This window comes from Dipodomys spectabilis, unplaced genomic scaffold (assembly GCF_019054845.1).
Source record: "Dipodomys spectabilis isolate Male_0828 unplaced genomic scaffold, ASM1905484v1 ptg000017l, whole genome shotgun sequence".
In the NCBI taxonomy this organism is placed as follows: domain Eukaryota; kingdom Metazoa; phylum Chordata; class Mammalia; order Rodentia; family Heteromyidae; genus Dipodomys; species Dipodomys spectabilis.
The window spans coordinates 15,106,619-15,125,518 of NW_024870694.1; the positions used below are offsets into that span (position 1 = coordinate 15,106,619).

At 35.9% G+C, this 18,900-nt stretch overlaps 1 protein-coding gene across 3 annotated transcripts in view; it reads right to left on the reverse strand.

Annotated features, from left to right (window-relative positions):
• Positions 1-284: 284 nt before the first annotated feature.
• The window catches only part of LOC122098975 (interleukin 1 receptor accessory protein), a 131,896-nt gene continuing 113,280 nt past the window's right edge, over positions 285-18,900 (reverse strand). Inside the window, exons 9-12 of one of the 3 annotated variants that reach the window (XR_006145833.1) lie at positions 11,905-12,054; positions 10,377-10,520; positions 6,484-7,618; positions 1,548-1,558 (exon numbers count right to left, since the gene is read on the reverse strand). Coding sequence is in view for 2 of the 3 variants with exons in the window: in XM_042669546.1 (XP_042525480.1) it covers positions 285-1,003; positions 10,377-10,520; positions 11,905-12,054 (1,013 nt within the window). In the remaining variant the exon portion in view is untranslated. Of the gene's footprint in view, positions 1,004-1,547; positions 1,559-4,333; positions 7,619-10,376; positions 10,521-11,904; positions 12,055-18,900 lie in introns of those variants that run through there. The other 2 variants (XM_042669546.1, XM_042669547.1) reach the window with 2 other exon arrangements.

An 18,900-nucleotide genomic window follows, 5' to 3' on the forward strand; every position in this document is an offset into this window, starting at 1 on the left:
AACTATTGGGTAAGATAAGAGATCTGATTTTAAGTAACTTTCACATACTGACCTTCTAGGGCCCAAGAAGAGTGTTCTCTTCTGAGGCCATTAGAGGCAATAACTCTGGATTCGGGTTCTTCGGGTGTTTTGTCTCCTAGAAATAAATAGTTTTTAAAAAATATCAATAAAGGGGACACAAATCTGGTAGTCCATTAGATGTTAAAAAAGTATGATATTCTCAAATGTTCATGACTTAAAGAGGTTTGGTAGACATAGCAGTCACCACCCACCACACTCAGTAATTATAGGATATAAAAGTCATTGTTATTGGATAAATCTGTGAAATGGTGAAGAGCAAGAGCTGAGATCTGGGAAACAGGGGCTTCCAATCGGGTGCCATTTTGTATCCATTGAGCTCCTGACTCTTGGGGAACAGGCTTACAGAGATGTGTCTCCCACTGGGGCTGGGTATGAATCTCTGCCCGGCTCTTGCTTCTAAGGTGACTTTCTCCTTCACAGTAGGTGACACAGCAGCGGCAGGCTGCAGAAGGCTTTCCTCGGTGCTTGGACATTGTGCTGGAAGCTGGAGGGGGACCTGGAGGCCTTTCTGAGCTCTGGAGTTCTGGTGGCTCTTTCAAACGACTTCTCCTCCTCTGAACATGATCCAGACTGATGTCAGACTGAGAAGAGCAGCTCTCATTCCAGCCAGAACTGGCACTTAGGCTCCTTAAGGGGAGAGCCAACCTCAAGGCCTTCCAGAATTTGGAGCCTGAATGTTTGGACTTTTCTCCCTTCCAGCTGACAAAACATACAGACTCCTTCAGCTGCAGAATGCTTGGGTGTGGATGTTCCAGGGGCCGGTACTCTACCACAATGAGTTTGGTGGCGATGGAGTTCTGACACATGACACCCAGTTTAAATTCCAGCATGCTGATGCTTTTTTCTGTCACATAGTCTGGGCTGAGGACAACAATCATCCGTCGGCTTCTCTGAATGAAATCAAAAACTGCTTCCACTGTATCTATAGGAAAATGGAAACATAGCATAGTAACTTGTGAAAACACGCAGCAGTTCCATGACAGCATTGTCCATCATCTTACCAGGGGGCAGGCAATGAACAAGATCTTGAAATTATAGGATCTAAGTGCTAAATAACGAAACCAGCTGGGAATCTCATCTACATTCCTCTTAATAAGAGCTGCAAAGGATTTAGTACCTTCAAGGATGAAGAAAGATTTGAGTGTAATATCTGTTTCACCATCCCCCTTTCTTGAACAAAGCCTTCTTTACTACTAAAAATGAAAAAAAAAAAAAGGGCTGGGAATTAAATTCACAAGCTCTTAAACTACCTAAATTGAGCTGTTTTGTAAATGATTTCTTGTTCAAACTACTGTGATGCTACTCTATATTAAATGACTGGGAGGTTACTCTTGTTCTACAAATAATTCTAAATCTCCACTTAATTTTATCACCTTCATGAGAATAGTTTTCAGGTTATGTGTGTTATCTTATGGATAAAATTTAGTTGGCACATGTATCTTTTAATAGTGGTTTTGAACAGCAGTAAACAATGCTCCTGACATGATCTGACCAATACAAATTACCACCTTCTAAGACATTGATATATCCTTCCCTCTCTGCAACTTCCTTCCTCCTATCTGTGTTTGTGTGTCAAGAATGTGCCCTCAAATGAATTAATGAGGCAAGAATAATGGTAATAAGCATTGGGTTGGGTCTTCAGGCAGGCAAGGGGTGTTGATTATTAAGGTAAATCGTTTTAAGGTAGATTTGAACATGTCCCAAAGGAATGTTTTTTAACTAATTATTAACTAGTTAATTTTTAAATTCAGTACTTAACTTACTGTGAGATTCAGAAATTTAGGCAATGTAAGAATCTGGAAGGAAGGAATGTTAAATGTATAAATCATATCCATTTTCAACTCTGAACATGAAATGAAAATGGTGAACATCCATTTTGGAGAGAATTTTCAGCCTTTGGAGACAAAGTTACATTTTGCAGTGTGTTTGAATATTATGAACTTCAGGAGTACGTGAGCTATGATTTCTTTCCAAATGATTTATTTCAATTGATCGATTTAATAAAAATTTGGATGAGAATTGGGAAATAACATTTTGCAAAGTCAACAAGTGTGCCTGTATTTGTGTGTGTGTGTGTGTGTGTGTGTGTGTGTGTGTGTGTGTGTGTGTGTGTGTGTGTGGTGTAGTGTTTAACCTCAAAATTGTCACTTTATACTTTAAGAAAACGTAGGATCTTCCCAGTGTAAGTACAATAGTTGAATCAGGCACTGAGAAATGAAACACTAGATTCTTCTCAGATAGGTTGTGACCTATACCTGGGGCTCTTCACACAATAATTACAAGGAAGCAGCATCCTTATGGAATTAAAAATTAGCTTCCATATTGTCAAGATTCCACATTTGAAGATAACAGTTAACTTTGTTGTGTGTGCCTGTATGGGACTTGAACTTGGGGCCTAAGCACAGGTTTTTGTTTGTTTGTCTGGTTTTTTTGGCTTGTTTACAGCTTTTTGTTGTTGTTGTTGTTGTTGTTGTGGGGTCTAAACTCTGGACCTGGGCGCTGTTCCTCAGTTCTTCAGCTCAAGGCTAGCACTCTACCACTTGAGCCACAGTGCCACTTCTGCTTTTTTTGTTTATGTGGTGCTGAGGAATCAAACCCAGGACCTCATGCATGCAAGGCAAGCACTCTACCACTAAGCCACCTTCCCAGCCCATGCTTTTAGCTTTTTCTCTCAATGCTGGCACTCTACCATCTTGAGATGCAGCTCTGCTTATGGCTTTTATTTATTCTTTTTTTTTTTTTGTGAGGGTGGTTGACTGGAAATGAATTACAGGCAAGAGCTATTTCTTCCCAGCTTAGCAGTTGTCAGTTTTAATGTTAAAGATAATATGGAGGAGTAATAAATTAGTTTGTTTTTTCAGTTTGTCTCAAGTAATAATAATGTGATTAGTTTTGTTTTGAGGTAATACATTGGTTAGGAAGTCATAGTTCTGTCTTAGAATTCTACCATACTCAAGGATACATCTCTCCTTAAAAGTCATAATTCCTTCCAAGATTCATCTAGACAAAAACTAGGACTGGAAACTTCTTTGTGGCAGCAAGGATCTTGCTAGAGGAAAGACGAACAAGTCTTTGTCTCTTTTTTTTCCCTCCATTAAAAACTTGATATGTACTAAAAGGGAGCATGTAATCTTAATACCTTTGAATCTGCGCTCATTTTCCTATAAAATGTATATGATAACAACAAACTTGTAGGTGCATAGAATGTATTAGAGAAGTCTATATTCAAATGTCTAACATTTCATTATTGTTCACCTTAACTTTAGGGGTCTAATAGAGTATAACTTCATTCCCTTTAACATTGATCCATTATTCCTACCTATTATATAATTACATTAGCTATTAAATTCCTATCTATTATAGACTCTTGCAAAAGGAAAATTAGTAGCAAAATTATTACTAAGGTATACAAATCAAGGCATGTTATAAGGACCAAATGAGTAATGAGAAAAGGCACTTTTGTTGCTAAAGACTTACATTACAAAAAAAGTGAATTTCAAACTTTTTTCAGTGATTTCATTAATATTTCTACTTACAATCCATCTCTGACTGCCCTTATCATCTACTCATGCAAGACATTAATTTCTTATGGCAAAACAGTTGCCTTGGATTTGCTGTAAAATGTTTAAATAGGAATACCGGTTGACCCATTGTAAAAATGAGATGTACAAGACACTATGTTGAAAAATGAACTTCACAATTTAGGTATAGTTGTGGAGTGGGAGGGAAGGGATGACAGGGGGAAAACAAAGGAAGAGGCAACAATGCTTGATAAGAAATGTACTCATTACCTTGCTCATATAACTTTAACCCTCTGTACAATATTTTCACAATTAAAAATTTATTAAAAATAATAAAAGTGACTACTATAGCTAGCTCTGTTCCAAGTATAACCAAAGGGAATAGGAATATAGTTGTTTTTTTTCATTTTCAAGGAACAATTCTCTTCTCCTTGTTTCTCCTTTCTGCATATCTGTTCTCTCTTTGTATTTCTACAAAAAGAGAGACAGACATGCCTATGCACAATTATACTCATCTTTGCGCAATGGACAATCTATTTAACTTAAGTAATTCTTTTACTCACATGCAAAAGAAATAGTCTTGATATGTAATTCACATTCTCAGAATTTTTCCACCAAGATATTTTTATAACTTATTTCATCTTTTTATAAGAGCTATCACTAATCTTTATTATTCTTTTCATATGCCCAAACATGAAAACAAAGACATAATACACATGCATAAAATAAAATTCAAAGTTGAAAATAAATGGTTTATTTAAAAATATGTAAATTTACAAATCAAATGAAAATGGACAGTACAAAATTTCATGAATAAAATTAAAGATATCTCAAAATATTAAAATGCATGTAAAACAAATGGATAATTAACAGTTACATTTGTGTTTCCTATTACAATGGAGTGCTTTATAAATTAGAGTACTAGGGAATTATCTAAGTTACAATACAAAAAAAAACTAAATAAAATGTATGTAATTGTGTAGTTAGACATTCTATATAGCTTGTTTTTGTTAACCTGGGCACAGAAGGTCCTATGGATCTAAAACCATTAAGCCGTTGTCTTTAATAAGAGACATGATATGTTCTTGACTTCTAAATTAAGTATATGTGTCCTTATATCCCACAGAGAGTCTGCATTGAGAATTTTCTGGAACATAAAAAAATGTCTTGAGCCTCAGATCTCTAAAGTATGATATAAACTACTTGTATTTGATATGTTTTGTATGATTGAATTTATAAAAACTCAGTATCAAAGATAAGAATATGAACAGGCAAACAATCAAGGAATTTCTTGGGGATACCCAACAGCATGTGAAGAATGGAACATAATAAGAGAGCAGCCCCTTGGTGAGGAGATTACGCCTTGCTGTGAAAAGTTCAGGCAAGAATTGGTATTCAAGGCTTATCTGGACTCAACTTCTCCTTGGTCTGGTAAGTGAAAGTTTAATAATAAACAGCATTAATAAGGCTTTTCTACATGATAGTTTTATAATCAGGAATTCACAAGTGAATATTTTTTCTTTCAATTTAACATAATCAATAAGTATTAGAGAAATGATTTATTACTCTTATCCTGATGAAAGGCACAAATATAGGAGATAATTTTAGAATTACTTATTAATACTCATATTACAGGGATAAAGCCTTCTTAAAATGATACATTATAATGTTTCGTAGGACACTCTGGCTAATTTATAGGTATATTTATTTCCATTTATTACTCAACAATCCACCTGGCTGAGCCATGAAATTAACATAGTTTAGTTTCTAAATGTGCCTGCTGAGAATAGAGTAGGACATCAATCAATACCATGTACCTGGCTCTTGTTTAGCTATGGCTATGGACCCTCTGTGCACAATAGTCTCCATTGAAGCCTAGATCAACCATACAGTAGTAGGCAATTTCTATTAATCTAGAAAAAGAACAAATGATAACCACTGACCATGAATTCACAAAAAACATTAATAGAATTAAAACACCAACACAAAAGCATTACAGAATAAACATAACATAAAACTTGGACAAGAGTTCTGTTGTTTCTAATATAGTACCAAGGGCATTTAAAGGTATGTGTGTGCCCATGTATAATCTCATTACCCCCCACCCACAAGCAATCCATGTGATATGGATATAAATATCTACACATACAGATTATATATATTTTTCTATATGTAACATAGATATTCACCACTCTGTAAATGCTACACTTAGTTTTCATGTTCCCAAGTCTGAAGAACAGTAATATTTTATTTTAAATCTAATTTAATTGACAGATACTATTTAGATAAACTGATCTGAAGCAAGATAGTATCTGTCCTATTGGGCAAATTACAGGAAGTACGATTCTTTGTGAACATTAATGATCACAGCAACTGCAATCACAGCAACTGGTAAGATCACCCGATCTCTTCTCCACATGGTACAATGAAGAGACACCAATGAGTCAAGAGAAATCACTTTCCCATATTTCACATTAGCAAGGTTGGTATTAAAAGACAGGTTGCTAGCTATGTGTGTGCTCTTCTCAGAAGTCAAAAATGCCCTAAAGGCCAGGCACTGGTGACTCACTCCTGTAATCATAGCTACGTAGGAGGCTGAGATCTGAGAATCATGGTTCAAAGCCGGCTTGGACAAGCTCTGTGCAACTTCTATCACCAATTAACAAGCTAAAAGTCAGAAATGTTTTGAGCAGTTGAGCACCAGCCATGAACAAAAAAAGCTAAGAACATTGCCCAGGTCCTCAGTTTAAGCCTTAGGGGGAAAAACTGGCCTAAAAAGGTTTTCCCTCTCTCTATTAAACTCATTACATTTCTTTTAGTATAAACCAAGTTTGGCATCATCTGTATAATCAGATTTTTTTGTCAAACTCTGAATGATCACATTTCCTGTTATCAATGGAGTGAATAAAATATGGAACCGATGGATGATAAGTGTATCAATCTATAAAGAGAACCAGGAATTTACAATAATAAAATAGAAGTGATGACAGACTTTTTTTTTCAAGTTTATAAATGCAATATCAGTTACGTGAGATGAAAGCAAGTGGTACACTTGAAAAAACACATCCTGCCTTTTAGACGGGCTGAAAGAATGGTAAGAAAAAGCTGTACTTAGACTGCATTGTGTCATCCCAGTTGGATGTCTGTCTGTCTTGCTGTGGAGATGTATTGAGCTCATTAGCCCCAGCTAAAATAAATTTAGGCTATGAATATCTTTCTAGTGGATGAACAAAGAAGTGCGAAAAAAAAGAAAACTTTACTCACAAAAATAATATCCTTGTCAACAAGCAACGTACCTCAAAGGGGTTGTTAAATCTGTGGGCAATCTGTAATATTAGAGTTTCACAAAACAATGGAAAGAGACTGGATCAGGGATGGAGGATAAAGAAGAAGAAAATTATGCCATTGCCCAAAAAGACCATAATGACATCAGAGACTGGTGACAGACTGTGACGGTCTCATTCTAAACCTTGGTGTGGCCCCAGACGCAGAAGAGCTGACCCCAAAGTCACCTTGAAGTTGTCCCTAATAAGAAGGCTTAGACAGAACTTGGTTCTGCCAACCAAACCCTACATCGAGAGTGAAACAAGTGGGACTTTTATTTCTCAAGAGTACTCTTGGCTCTTTATACTCCTTTGGGCTCCCTTTTCATACGTTTTTCAAGGAAGAATAGGAGAGCCCCTGCTTGTCACTGCCAGACCATCTTGAGCTATTCTTCACTGGCATGGCCACCTGAAGCTGCTTCCAGAACCTGCCCTGGGGATACTTGGATTTCTCCCCTTTCCACTTAATGACCGTGAGTACCGCCTTAGCCCTCTTCAGCTCTTTCACCTTCATGTCCTTCACAGCTTTGTACTGCACTAAAATGACGTTGATGTTACCCCGAGAGGCCATATTTTCTAGGCCAGCCTTGAGCTCCAGGAGGGCTTGGGTTCCCTGGAGCACGTAGTTGGGACTTAGGACAACCAGGAGGCGTCTGCTTTTCTGAATGAAGCTCAAGGTCTCATCTGTGACAACTGGGAAAGAAAACACCACGGGGATTAGTGTGGGCTAAGAAGTATGGGGCTTGAGGTGCAAGATAGAGGGAACACGGGAGGATCGGGAATTGAGGCTAGTATACTTTGTACCATCAACGTTTGCAACGTTATCTTCGGTTGCAGTCTTGCTCTTCACTAAACAACACTTTCCTTAGGGAAAATGGAAACTATATACACATATTCCATTCCAAATAAGGAGTGCCCAGAAAGGATGCAGCCAAAGATTTGCCCTAATTCTAGGACCTCGGTCTTTCAAAACATTATTTGAGCCACTAGGAATTGGACGGGTTGTGGCGAAGTCCGTTTCTTCAAGCACTGTTGTGGCCCAGAAATAAGCTCTTGAACTCTTTCCCCTTCGATGACATCTATGTATAAACTCCCTGCTATGAATGGCATTCAAAAAATCAAAAATCACAGAATTGAAGCAAAATAATAAAAAAACATGTAGCCAGTTTCTGAAAATCTCTCTGTTTTTGGAAACCTCCCTGATTCTAACTAACATTACTAAATTGTTGGAATAGGAATCTCAAAAAGATTAACCAATCACATGGTATTTTGGCTAATTACATACCTTCTGAATTCAGCTTTAATTTCTCTCTGCTGTGGAGACCAAATTGGTGCCTGAATCTTTATCCTTAAACTACTATCATTATTGTGAAATCATGTCTTCCAGGAGCTGATAGCATATATGCTGGCTTTCACTGAACAGCAAATGTTTTCTTCAAGTTAAAAAGAAAATGGAAAAAGAAGGAGGAGGATGGAGAGAGGAAGAAAATAGAAGGAGGTGAGGAAGAAGAAGAAAAGAAGAAGAAGAAGAAGAAGAAGAAGAAGAAGAAGAAGAAGAAGAAGAAGAAGAAGAAGAAGAAGAAGAAGAAGAAGAAGAAGAAGAAGAAGAAGAAGAAGAAGAAGAAGAAGAAGAAGAAGAGGAAGAAGAAGAAAAAGAAAAAGGAGGAGGAGGAAGGGCTTTGGTTAATTCTTGGGACTAATATATCTCCTCACAGATGCTTACTAAAGACTACTATGTAATTCTTTTCCTGGGATAGCTGGCACCTCCATGTAATGCACTGGCATTGTGGAAATCTATATCATGTCACACTCTGTTAAACCAATCATTTTGATTCTTAATATTCAAGGTGCAGAAGTAAATGGGAAAGAGATGCAATTAAAATCTAGTAGATGCAGCCTGGCAGAAAATCCAGGAGTGCATGTCTGTCCACTCCAAGCAGCTTTCCTCGAGCTGACCATGTATAAACATGAAGAGACTCAGAGGCAAAGCTGTCAGGCAAATATAAAAAGCAGTAGGTAAGTAGAATCCAAAAAGATGCAAGGACTAACCATCAAGAGCAAGTTGCAAAAAGAATTATGTCAAGTTAAAAGTCTTCAAGGAGCTATCAATATCTATCGAAGGATTTTACCCAAATATATAGTATATCTTTCTATAACTTTCACATGGTAGACACATATTTGTTGCCTAGCTGTATAAATGAATAATGTATGGATGAATATATGGTTGAGGGGATTAAGTATTGAAATGAGGTAGAATTTATCTTTTACCCATATAATTAAGTAATCCTTTCCTGGCAAAGTTATTTTCCATTCTTTTTTGACATCCAGTCCTCAAAATTCCAAAGAAAAATATCTTCTGGAGGACGCTGGCATTTTGAGTTTTAGAGTGGTTTGGGGGCGATAACCAATTCAAGATGAGAATAAAAATTTAAGTATTCTCTTTCAAGCTTCATACAATATTTTAAAACCAACATTAAGCAAATGATTACTATAAAGAGGATTTTCAAGGAAGCAAATCAGTTTGTCATGCTTAAAATTAGAAACAGTACATAGATTTTAAAGTTTAACTGGAAATTTACAAATGTTTCTTATGCATTTATTGTAAAAAAAATACTTGAATGATCCATTTTTGTGTTACGTTTACATAGGAAGAGAACAGTATGCCTTTGTTTTTAAATTATTTAGCTAATGATAATTTTCCTTTTCACCCTACCAGAATATACTGTCTTTGTACAAAAATTTAAACTCCCAAATATCTACACTGATAGAAAAGAAAAAACAGGCCTGATAAAAGGTGAAATATGAGTAGCCTTAGTTTGCTAAGAAATGATTGCAAAAAAAAGGAAATGAGCAAGGCCAAAAGGAAATATTCTGTTATCAGTGAATAACACAATGGAAACGTCTAGGCATTCTCTTCTACTAATCAGTTTTAGTAAACTTGCATAAACTTCAGTCTTTGCATAAAATGTTTTTATAGCAGTCTTTCTAACAAAATAATCTAAATAAACCAGTGTAAACCTTCTAGAATTCTAAATGTGAATAAGCAGGACTTCTAAAGCTGTGGCACTAAAACAGAGAAAAGTGTGCACCTCTCTTCTCTCTAACATGGATTTCTTTTTTTTTCTTAACTTATCCCTTCTCTCACTTTTTTTCTTTAATTGAAATTAGGTGACTACACAAATTTCACATATTTTACAGTATTATGGAATAGTGATACTTAGTTTGAGTCACAAACACATTGTAACTTTCACAAAGACATAGATTTCTGAAAATTCCAAAGGAAGATAGTTAAGTGTATAAACTGAGTTGAATAGTATTTCTAGTGGAGTCTCTATCTATCACAAAGAATTACCCTTTAAATATGCCAATATAGAAGGGAATACATGACTCAAAGCTAAGGATCCTTTTGCTTTTCAGGGTAGTATTACTTGTACCCATGTGAAATACCTACTTCCCCCAGGCAGACTGTCCCGATCAAAGATACACAGCTTGTAACCAAATTCATTCTCCAAAACTCCTCGGAGGGTCAGTAACACAAATTCCTCTTCTTCAGCATTCCTTGCATAGGATACATAAATATCATATTCCTTCCCATCTATCAAAAGGAACACAGATTTGATACAAGTTAGGAAAGTTTCTCCAAGTCTTCCTTTTTCTCTCTCCCTTAAGTTTAACTTGGGCATAGTAGATGTCATGGTTTTGTTACATGAATGAATAATGTGAAAGATCCCAAGATCTACTGGAATTTAAATTTTATCTAGTGTGTTCTAGTATTTTTTTTTCTCACTGGGTTGAGTCTATAGTAGAGAGAAGACTGAGTTTTGGCTCACTCAAATGTGAATTAACAGAGAAACGACTTCAATAGTAAGTGCTAGCAGTTAATGACACTCAGAAAATTTTTACTTTCTCTCCAATCATTCATTAATATATTAAAGATATAAATTGAGCCAGATTTGTGAAACTATCTGAATTATACATGAAAGGAACCATAATTAAATCTACTTAGATTCAGTGGTTGGGTGTTTCTGCCTAATTATAAAAGTGACAAGTGATTAAAAATGCATATGAAGGCCCTCTTCCAAAAGGTTAAAGAAGTAGAATCCTTTTGGGGTAAGCATAGAATCTGATTACTTTCAGGCTGCATTCCAATTGCAAGGATTTTTCTTTTTCTTAGATCTGTGTTTCTTGAACCTGAATGTACTCACAAACCCCTTGAGAATATGGTTAAGTTGTTGATTCTGATTTGAGAGGGCCAAGGTCCAAGATTCCTCTTCTAATCAGCTTGAGGAATAGGTTGCTGCTAGTTCATTGGCCATTCCTCAAGCAAACCTGTAAATCCACACTCTCCAAGAGAGTTGCCATGAATCATGCATATCTATCGACCATCTGAGATGCAGCTGGGCCACACTGAGGTGTAAAATACAATTTATTTTGAATTTTAAGTAATTTGGTGCCCAAATGACTAAAATATATCACTACTATTTTTTAAATGTCAACTACATGCTGAAATGAAAATCTAAGACAAACTGAGTGAAGTCACTATTTTCGCTTATTTTGTATCAACATGGTCATTAAAATTTTTTTTTCAATTTGATTTGTGGCCTATCTAGTCTTTTTACGTTAATAGTAGACAGTGTTTGTGTAGTTAAATTACATATTCTAAGCTGGGAGAATAAAACATATTGGAAATTTTTTTCATAGTAAGAAGTAAAGTAAAAGGTAATTTGATTAATTTTTTCTTTTTTTAAATAAGTTTTTTTATTGTGAAAATACTGTACAGAGGTGTGACAGTTACATGAGCAAGGTAATGAGTACATTTCTTATCAAGCATTGTTGCCTCCTCCTTTGTTTTTCCCCCACCATCCCTTCCCTCTCATCTCCAAAACTTGATTAAATTTTCTAGTTAATCCAGATCTCCTCAAAAAGAGTGAGTGTCCTTAAGAGGACACTAGAAGGTATTTATGTACATTTCCACTTACCTAGAATGGTTTCATCTGTTCCAAAGTGAGCCCGGTAGAAGAGGACCATTTCCAGCCAGTAAACATGGTAAACAACAATGAGAACCACCACTAACAGGACAGTGGCTCCAAAACCACATGCCAGTTCAACTGTGTATCTTGGAGGCACCACTGGAGTGAATAACAAACCAGACAAACACAGGACACAGAATTAGTTTCTACGCCGTGGTCACACTGACCTATCTTCCTGCAAGTAGCTGGCGAAGCCAAGCAGCTGAAGGCTGTATCTTATGTGAACAGAGGTAATGTGACACCATTTTTAATACTTCATTTCAGTTTATTTGCTTGCTAATTTCAGCTCTTGGAATACAGATTTTTTTTTTAACTTTTCAGTGATTTGATACACAAGTTGTATTGGGAAGGACTGAGAAGATTATCTAATTTCACTCAAAATAGAATTCTTACATATCTTTGAACACTTTAAAAATATTTTATTTTACTTTTTGAGACAGAATCTTGCTATCAAATCAAGGCTAGACCCAAATTCATATTTCTCTTGCCTCCATCATCTGAGTGCTGGGATTATGGCCATGCACTACTGTGACAGGCGTAAAAGCATTTTTGAAAAGTACCATTCTGTATCCCAACTAACTCTCTCTTGGGATAGAGTTCCAAGAGTCCTTGCCTGGAGAAATCTATGATACTGGGATAATTTTCATCACTGGAGCTGACATAAGTAAAAAAATCTTAATGAGTTTCCACTAGTTTTAGTTTTAATTTCATCTTCTCTCCTAATGTCAATCTGGGAGAAGTTTCTTTCCTTTGTTTGTAAATAGGCTTCAGTAATATTTTTTAACGGCCAAACAAAGAGCATATATCAAATACTGAGAATATTTGGTACTGACAGTCTCTCTAGTTCATCATGGCATTTTAGCACACACATTACTAAGACTGACTTGCTATAACTCTATATAGCCTGATTCTTACATTTTAACTTTTTTTTTAATATTATAGCTACCTTGGCAGATTTTTGGAACTATTGGAAAAGAGTGAGATATTTGTCAATTATTTAAAAATTAGATATTAACTCAGTGACTCTGTAAACAAAGCCTATTATTACAACTAGTTCACCCACCACTTTCTTGTCTCACTTTCGTTATTCTTTGTTCCAAAAGCTCATGGAGACTCAAAAAATCATGCCTTCGCTCATGCTATGACTTCTTAGCTGAAAAATCTTTTCTCTTATTCAATTTTCAGCTTGCAGTACATGTGTCATTATTTTGTACAAGTTTTGGTAGAATAAAACTATCTGTGCCATCTGAGTCATGTCTGTGGAAATACCCACTTTTCACTTGTTTATGATTTTATCACAGTATTTTTGTATACTGTAATTGATCTATAAACTTACTTCTCGACTTGCTGTTACTGTCTAGTAAACTGAATTTATAGTCTTCCACACATGAAACACCTTTTTGTCCATCCTACCCTTTAGACACCTAGTATCTTGATGAATATCTCTAAATATAATGCTGTACAATTCCAAGATATTTAAGAGAAGCCTACAATTCCAGTCTATGTCAGCAATTTCATTTGGTTACTAAATGAACTTGGGCTAACAGAGGTTAAGAGTTAAGAAAGGAACAGAATATTTGTGGTGTCTACAGTAGGAGTGGCTTAAATTAGCTATTAGTTGATTTGATAATTGCTCTATTGATGTCTCCTATTTAGCATGATGGTGCAGACAGAAAGGGTCTGTCCGCTCTTGGGGTGAATAATCTAATGCAAGGAAGTAATAAATGAGGCAGTTAATCTTAAATTGTGATCAATGCATTTTTTAAGGGTAATGTGATAAGGGTAACAAGAATGGAGAGGGACAGCTTCTTGGCCATTTGAAAAATCGTTGTTGTTATTAAAAGTTTTCTGAGAAAAGGCACATGAAGACTGTCATTCACAGCTGGAAATGATAGTGAGGGTCTCTAACTTCAAAGACATCCATTATATATACAGACATGAAATTCAGTTATTAATCATATATAAGTGTGTGGGGGAGGGAGAGGCTTTTTAAAACAGTTATTTATCTTAAGGAGCAAACAGAAAGTATCCTGGAACTGAACCTTAAATTCTCTCATTAAATGCCAATCAGAGTTTTGAGCTGATTTTCCCAAATCTAGGATTTTATTGCTGCCACAGGTATAGCCAGGGATTCAGCAGTGTGAAAGTGCTTTCCAGATACTCTGGTGTTGGTTCCATTAATAACGGTTGCCACAGCAATATTCACAAGACAATATGTTGGAAATGAACTTTACAACTTGGGGAGGGGGATATATGGGGATGGAAAGTAGGAGAAAACGAGGGAGGGGATAGCCAAGTTCGACAAGAAATCTACTCATTACCCTACATGCGTAACTGTAACCCCCTCTGTACATCACCTGGACAATAAAATTAAATTTTCAAAAAAAAAGAAAACATGATCATAAAATACCAGAAGCTATGTTAGTGTCATTATTGACAATTTACTAAGATCAGCTCAGGTAGCCATTGCGTACTTAGTATTTTCCATTACATGTTAACAGCACATTGCTATTTTCATTATTTTCTCAGTTACTTTGGCTCTTTAGTAATGGTGCATGGAAAAGGGGGAGGGAAAGTCATTGGCTGTACTTACCTGAAATGGATATTTTCTAAATGTCAACAGAGATCTTGCTTCATGACCAACAGATCAATTACCCTCATAATTTTCTCTCTGCCACATTTGTTTTATTATTGCTTATTTAATCTCTAATGGGGATTTAAAACTTTTGTGTTGGTTCTCACAGTCATATGCATCATATTTCCAGGTTGTAATTTGTAGAGCCTTCTTGTTATCAAGGAGTCTCTAATGCTACTTATCTAATTAGACCTTTAAAATAAATAATCCACCAGCTGGTCACACACAGAGATGCTTCCCAAGGCCCTTGCAGAAAGCAGTGCTGGCTTCCAGGAAAGGAGCTACCTTCCACCCAATTTGCAGTCTCTCTCTCTCTCTGCAACCTCTGGCATTTAGTTCAGTGATTTTAATCTGATGCAATCTCAGTCAAAAGCATTTCTAATCAGAAAGTGGTGATGTAATTTGACCAAACTGGACTCCTGGACTCCTCTCATTGATTCATTTATAGTCTAACCCAGTATACCACTATTTGCTTGTTGCTGTTCCCTAAATCAGAATTCCCTCCAATTCTTTTTCAGTTCTATAGTGAAAATTGGCAGCAAATTCCAAATTGCCAGCTGACCATGCTTGGTTAAAAGACTATAACAAATTAGCACTAGTTTTGTGCCCTTGCTTTGTGTTCTAGATCTACAATTATGTTTATCCTTGGAAATCTAAGCTACTCATTCTCATTATTGTAATTGGACCTTTCCTCCCATGAAATGCCAGCTACTTAGGCTTTCAAATGTTCCATGCCATAGAACTGGAGTTACTCCTGCTATGTTGCTGGAGCTTCTGGGTAAACTTTGAAAATGTGGTAATAATCATTTCCCAGAATTACAGAGAAAATGATCTATGTAAATGATGGTAAGCAAGTGATTTGCTGAACTGACTTCAGGCTTGACTAGATTTAGCTACTGTAATATGTTAAAATTTCTGCATTTTGGATTTCATCATTTTTTTTCCTTAGGGGAATAATTGATACTGGATGCTAGCCTTTCTTCCATAATCGTCAAATTATAGCCTAGGAGTATGGTCTGTAAGAAAATAAGATTCAGAATGGATGAATCCAATGATCACTCTGGCTTTTTGCATGGAGATACATGGTTGGGTTGTGGCTCATAAAAAGGAAAGCCCAAAATAGACAATGATTGCACTGAGCTAAGAAGAGAGAAATTAGAGTTTTCCAGGATGATTGTACTGGATTGAATTTATAGGCTGGTGCATCAGAGTGAAGAGAATTTTGTAAAAAAAATGAAACTAAAGAAATTGGTATGGGTTCATGTTGCTTTTTTGGCCAAATACAACATTGTGTATGACTAACATGATATTTCATAAGGTTAGGCAAGGAAAAGTATCTAGAAACTGAACAACTCTAACAGCATGCACAGGGTGGAAGACAGATAAGTTCATATCACTTAGGCTCAAAAATCTTATTTTTAAATCTAACTAGAAATGTCAGACTGTTCTGTAGAAGAAGGTAAGGTCTAGTTCTACAGAAAAGGTATTTGAATTTAAATGTTAAATAATCGTTTTAACTGACAGAAAAAGGAAAAAAGTTTCAGCCTAAAATTATATATTCCGTGAAAATTAATAAAAACATCAGACTAACAAGTCATGTTGAAATCACTGGAAATTTATACAAAAAAGAAAATTAACTTCAATTCCTATTCCATTTATTCATTAAAAATAATATTTAGAAGTAGGTCAAATATCTAAACAAATAGTACCACTTTATATTTTGAGGCTTCCCTAAAATACAGAACACAATACTCAATAAAGAAAAAAAATGATAATATAATTCATAAAATGTAGGAATATTTTCACATTAAAAAAACCACAAAAGAAACAGACTTACATGTGACCCAGAGAGAAGATGTATTTATAAGGCAAGTATCTGCCAAAACACTGCTATTTAGAAGAAATTCTACAATTCAAAAATAAAACCTGCAAAACAACCAATTGAAAAATGGACAAAAAAACTTGGTCACAAATACTACTCAGGAGGATGATATCTAAGGATCTTAGTTGAAACCAACCCAGGCAAGAAAGTCTTTAAGATACTTCTACAATCAACCAGTTAAAAAACTGGAAGTGGCTGGCCACCAGTGGCTCATGCCTATAATTGTAGCTACTCAGGAGGCTGAAATCTGAGGATGTGTTTCAAAGCCAGCCTAGGCAGAAGCGTCCATGAGACTCATATCTCCAATTAACCACCAGAAAACTGGAAGTGGCGCTATGGCTCAAAGTAGTAAAGAACTAGTCTTGAGGGAAAAAAGCTCAGGGATAGCATCTAAGCCCTGAGTTCAAGCCACATGACTAAATAAAAGAAAAAGAAAAAAGCTATTAGTGGAGGTGTGGCTGATGTGGTATAGAACTAGCTTTGAACAACAAAGTTTAGGGAGGGTATTCAGGATCTAAGTTCAAACTGAGTTTCTCTCTCTCTCTCTCTCTCTCTCTCATACACACACAGCATACCCAAACACAAAAATAATAATACATCAATAAAATGAAAAAAATCATTTTAATAGTCATATCAAAAGCATGGAGATGACTAAATATGAACATGGATAAGTGATCTGTATTTATAACTAGGGAAATGGAAAAAAAAACTGCACAAAGATACTACTACACCAAACATGACAACATCAAGTCGTGGTGGTGTGCATGTGCTTTAGGTGGCAATGTAGAATGACAGAGGCACTTGGGGGAAATGGTCTGAAGTTGCTGATATAGAAAAAGCTAAGCCAGATTATTCACTTATTGGTATTCATGTAAGAGTAGCACAAACGAAGTTTATAAAACAGTGCTTGGCGCCGGGCGCTGGTGGCTCACGCCTGTAATCCTAGCTACTCAGGAGGCTGAGATCTGAGGATCACGGTTCAAAGCCAGCCCGGGCAGGAAAAACTGTGAGACTCCTATCTCCAATAAACCACCAGAAAACCAGAAGTGGCACTGTAGCTCAAGTGGTAGAGTGCTCGCCTTGAGCTGAAGAGCTGAAGGACAGCGCCCAGGCCCAGAGTTCAAGCCCCCCGACTGACAAAAAAAAAACAAACAAAACAAAAAAAAAAAAACAGTGCTTGGATGAGAGCATTCTGAGAGGCTTTATTTAAAAAACCCCTAATATAGATACAATATAAGTGTTTATTACCTGGAGAATAAATAAGCAAAATGTATACGTTCTCTCAAAAAGAATGACTCAACAAATCAAAGGAACCAATGAATGAAAAACACAACGGAGTGGATGAATATCAAAAATATTTTCTGAATGAAAAGCAAACATATAATAGTACATCTGTATAGGTCCCTGTATTATGTAAAGTTCTAGAAATAAATATATATTCTGAAAAGGAAATGCAAAATATTTGTACTGCCAGGGGAGGGAGAAGTGTGGGTAGTAGGATTTAAGTGATGAAGGAAAACTCAGGGAGTTACTCCTAACAGTGGTAGTGATCATTCTGTATAAACATATAGGCTATGCAGATATAAGCATTTCTCAAAAGTTACCATATAATACATTAAGTTACACTATTGTATACTTTGCTCAAGTTCTACCTAAAAGCCAACTACGAGAACTATGAATAAGCACTAAAATCTCAATAATAAGATAGTTACATATTGAGGCATTAACATTTCAACTACTTTGAAAGGTATCAGGAACGTTAGATGGACTGGAATCAGTGGTATATTCCTGTAGCCCTATCTCTTTAGGTGGGTGAGATCCAGTCAATTGTGATTCTTTTTTTTTTTATTGTGAAAATACTGTACAGAGGGGTTACAATTACATGGACAAGATAACGAGTACATTTCTTATCAAGCATTGTAGCCTCCTCCTTTTTCCCCCTTCCCATCCCTTCTCAGTTGTGACTCTTTGCAGTCCAGAAAGGAAACTCCATCTGACACCCTCCTAAAAGTAATCAGCAAATCAGCTGGAGGTGAGGCTCAAGTGGTAGAGCAAACAAGATGGGGAAACTGGAGTTTATATCCTGATACTGGTAAACAACAAAAACAAAAACAACAACAATGGGTTTTTGGATGGAAACAAAAAGGAACAGATATGTGAGAGATCAAAATTAACAAAATTTAATGATAAAAATCTAGAAAAGTGAAATTCAATCTTCCAAGCACTTGCAAACTATCTTAGTAAAGGTTGAAATGTAAAAATTAAAAAGAAATAAGATATTCCTGAATTAAACAAAGGTGAGAGCATTTACCGGAATTATCAGAGAGTTCATTGACAAATGCAACCAAGAATATATAGTGCCAGAAATGGAAAGTTTGAAAAGAAATAAAAAATATTTCCTCTCAGTTAACTTTATTAAAAGATAATT